Source organism: Notothenia coriiceps, unplaced genomic scaffold, assembly GCF_000735185.1.
Source record: "Notothenia coriiceps isolate Sejong01 unplaced genomic scaffold, NC01 NC01_scaffold00011803, whole genome shotgun sequence".
NCBI classification, from domain to species: Eukaryota; Metazoa; Chordata; class Actinopteri; order Perciformes; family Nototheniidae; genus Notothenia; species Notothenia coriiceps.
In genome coordinates, this window is record NW_011344504.1 from 1 (window position 1) to 2666 (window position 2666).

At 39.6% G+C, this 2666-nt stretch overlaps 1 protein-coding gene across 1 annotated transcript; it reads right to left on the minus strand.

The window, feature by feature from the left end:
• Positions 1-738: 738 nt before the first annotated feature.
• Positions 739-2267, minus strand: LOC104947013 (ATP-binding cassette sub-family A member 7-like). Its single transcript, XM_010772939.1, has 3 exons — positions 2180-2267; positions 1664-1757; positions 739-889 (listed from the first exon to the last, which is right to left on the minus strand). Exons 1-3 carry the CDS (start codon positions 2243-2245, stop codon positions 744-746), a joined length of 306 nt encoding a protein of 101 aa, XP_010771241.1. The 5' UTR covers positions 2246-2267; the 3' UTR covers positions 739-743.
• Between the last annotated feature and the right edge of the window lie 399 nt (positions 2268-2666).

Below are 2666 nucleotides of genomic sequence, written 5' to 3' on the forward strand. Positions count from 1 at the left end.
AGATAACAAGTGACCCTACACCCTTTTTGATTTGGGCTGAACTGTCTCCTTTGACATGGGCGTATTGTATTTGATTTTTAACTTAGTTTCTTTTTATATCTCTTCGCTGGCCTGGGAGCGCCTTGGGATCCCCCAGTCAGAGCTGGTTGATGTGGCCAGGGAAAAGAAAGTTTGGGGCTCTCTGCTGGAACTGCTACCCCCGCGACCCAACCACGGATAAGCGGGAGAAGATGGATGGTTGGACTTAGTTTCTTGCATGATCAAAACCTTTGTGCTATATTTAGCATTCGGACATGACAGCAGTGTCTATATTTGTATCATATTGTCTTTAACAAAGGGAATAACACTATTCATATTTCCCAACATATCAAACTTTGAAACTAAGTAAACACATTTCTTAGATGCTCGAACACTGGATCTTTCCAGTTTATGACTTCCTACAATGATAAACTATCATTTTGCTCAAAGATTTGTCTCATCTGTTAATCATCAGGCAACAGTTAAGAAACAATGGAGTGGGTTTTTAACAGTGGCTGCCCCCCTCACTACAAATCTTCAGTAAAGTGTTTGCAGCAGCATGCAGTCTGATCTATAGCTTTTTCATACCTCATAAACAAAAGTCAAAGTGAATGACGCAGATTTTACAATTTTAATTTGAACATGTAACTAATTAAAGTGTGTCTGATTATCTTTTTAGCTTCCACCACTCCAGACAACTGTCCGTGTTTTTACCTCCATTTTACCTACATGGAGTTGTCAAAGTTGCCAACTTGTCCCACTGTCTCCCCCGGGGTCGGGCTTTGGAAGCAGGGGTTGTTGATGTTGCAGATAATGCCCTGGATCCAGGGCAAGGTGCCTGCCGACGGCAAGGCTTTGTTTGGAAAATGACCTACAAGTGAAGGAAAAGAACCCAGAGATTAGCTTGAGATACAGAACAATGAAACAGTGTGGCAGTGACCTAAAAACACAAACTACTGGCAGCGGACTGACCAATGATCCTAAAACGCAAACTATTTATGTGAACAAATATTGTGTTTCTTTCGAACAAATAATATGAAATTACAATGTAATTATCTTTAAACTACAGATGGAAGCATTTTCTTATTTTTTATGCAAATCTCTAGGAAAATACATTCAAAGTTTTTATGCTCACAGGCAAAAATATTGTCCACTCCTTTATTTGGAATACATTCAATCAGCATAGGACTTTAGTAAACATTAGAAGATACTTGTTGTGCTTAGAATAATTAAAAGTAGAAATCTCAAGATTCCTTAAATGTTCCCAATTTTTTATTGGAAATTTTACTTTTTCTCCAAAACTAAAGTTACCAAGAGGAACCTTTTATGGGTCAGAGAAAATGTAAGATATTAATCGACAGGCTTATATTGTTTTATGTAGTGTAGTGTCACATTCAATTGTTTGACCATGTCGCGTTATATCACCTTCAACTGATGACCGACTTCTCATACAAGGTCAAGAACGCCAGGTTAGGAAAACACATGTGTGTGCGTGCCGCAGAATAACTCTCACTGAGTTAATCCTGCCTTATCTGATTGTGTGTGTGTGTGTGTGTGTGTGTGTGTGTGTGTGTGTGTGTGTGTGTGTGTGTGTGTGTGTGTGTGTGTGTGTGTTTTTGAAAATACATTAAACAATAAGACTCACATTGGCTCTGTTTGTAGGGAGGGTGTGAATGGCGAACAGCGATGAGGATGACGAAGAGGAAGAGCGGCCAGAGGAGCTCAATGATCAGCTGGATCTGCATTCAAGGAAAACATGGAGGCTGTAACTAATCCCACCTTTAGTGACCTCTATCAGAGAGATCAGCAGGAGTATTTCCCAACCCTGTGACCTAGTAACTGACAAAGATAGTTGTAAATCTTTCATTACATTTCAGACATAGGAGTTTCTTTGAGACAGGCAGAGAGCTAAGACGAAGACTGGAAACGGGGGAAAGACAGGTTTAAGTCACGTAACACAACTAAAGGCTGGAATCTAGTCCAGTATGTTGCGGTTATTTGGCAAGCGCTGTAACCATCTAAAGGTCCCGTTTTAGTTCATTTGTTCTAGACAATGGTAATATTTATATATTTAATATCCAAGCTGAGTTTCATATGATATTTTTCTCTATAGAATCCGCAAACTGTTATATATCTTATTCTGAAGCGAAGATGTGGCTACCTTGTTCCTCCTGCGGTATGTGATGTTCTTCCAGAGCAGGAGGCCAAGCTTTTGGAAAAACCCCATTGCTTTCAACTTCTACCTGGTCATGATGCAAACCTGGAAAACACAACATGTGGTGAGAAAAAGACAGGTTCAGCATGGTGCTATCTTTGTTTTTTTCAGTTGTTGGGGATACAAGAACTAGGGCTGCTGTGTCTGCACTTCAATTACATCTGGAGACAGTGAATGCAAACACAAAGACAGAAACAATGCATTTCATGGGAGTGTGAATCACAATATGACTTATGTGCTGTTTCCCCCTGATTTTGTGTTGATCTTCTTCTTCATCATTCACGGGCAAAATGTAATGTATGGAAGTTAGTAGTTGCTCATCTTTTAGGCTCTTGTTTTCTCTATTTAGATTTTAAGCGTGAGATTTAAGTGTTTTCAAGGATACTTTCCTTCCTATGTGGACTGTGAATATGCTCATCATTAGTAAGGACCC

Bases quoted from the DNA above. Each gene is read 5' to 3' on its own strand.
- LOC104947013 (XM_010772939.1), bottom strand. From the start codon at position 2,245: ATGGGGTTTTTCCAAAAGCTTGGCCTCCTGCTCTGGAAGAACATCACA. The intron at 1,758-2,179 runs GTAGCCACATCT...CCTTGAATGCAG, and splicing joins CATACCGCAGGAGGAACAAG to ATCCAGCTGATCATTGAGCT. The intron at 890-1,663 runs GTGAGTCTTATT...CTTCACTTGTAG, and splicing joins TCCCTACAAACAGAGCCAAT to GTCATTTTCCAAACAAAGCC.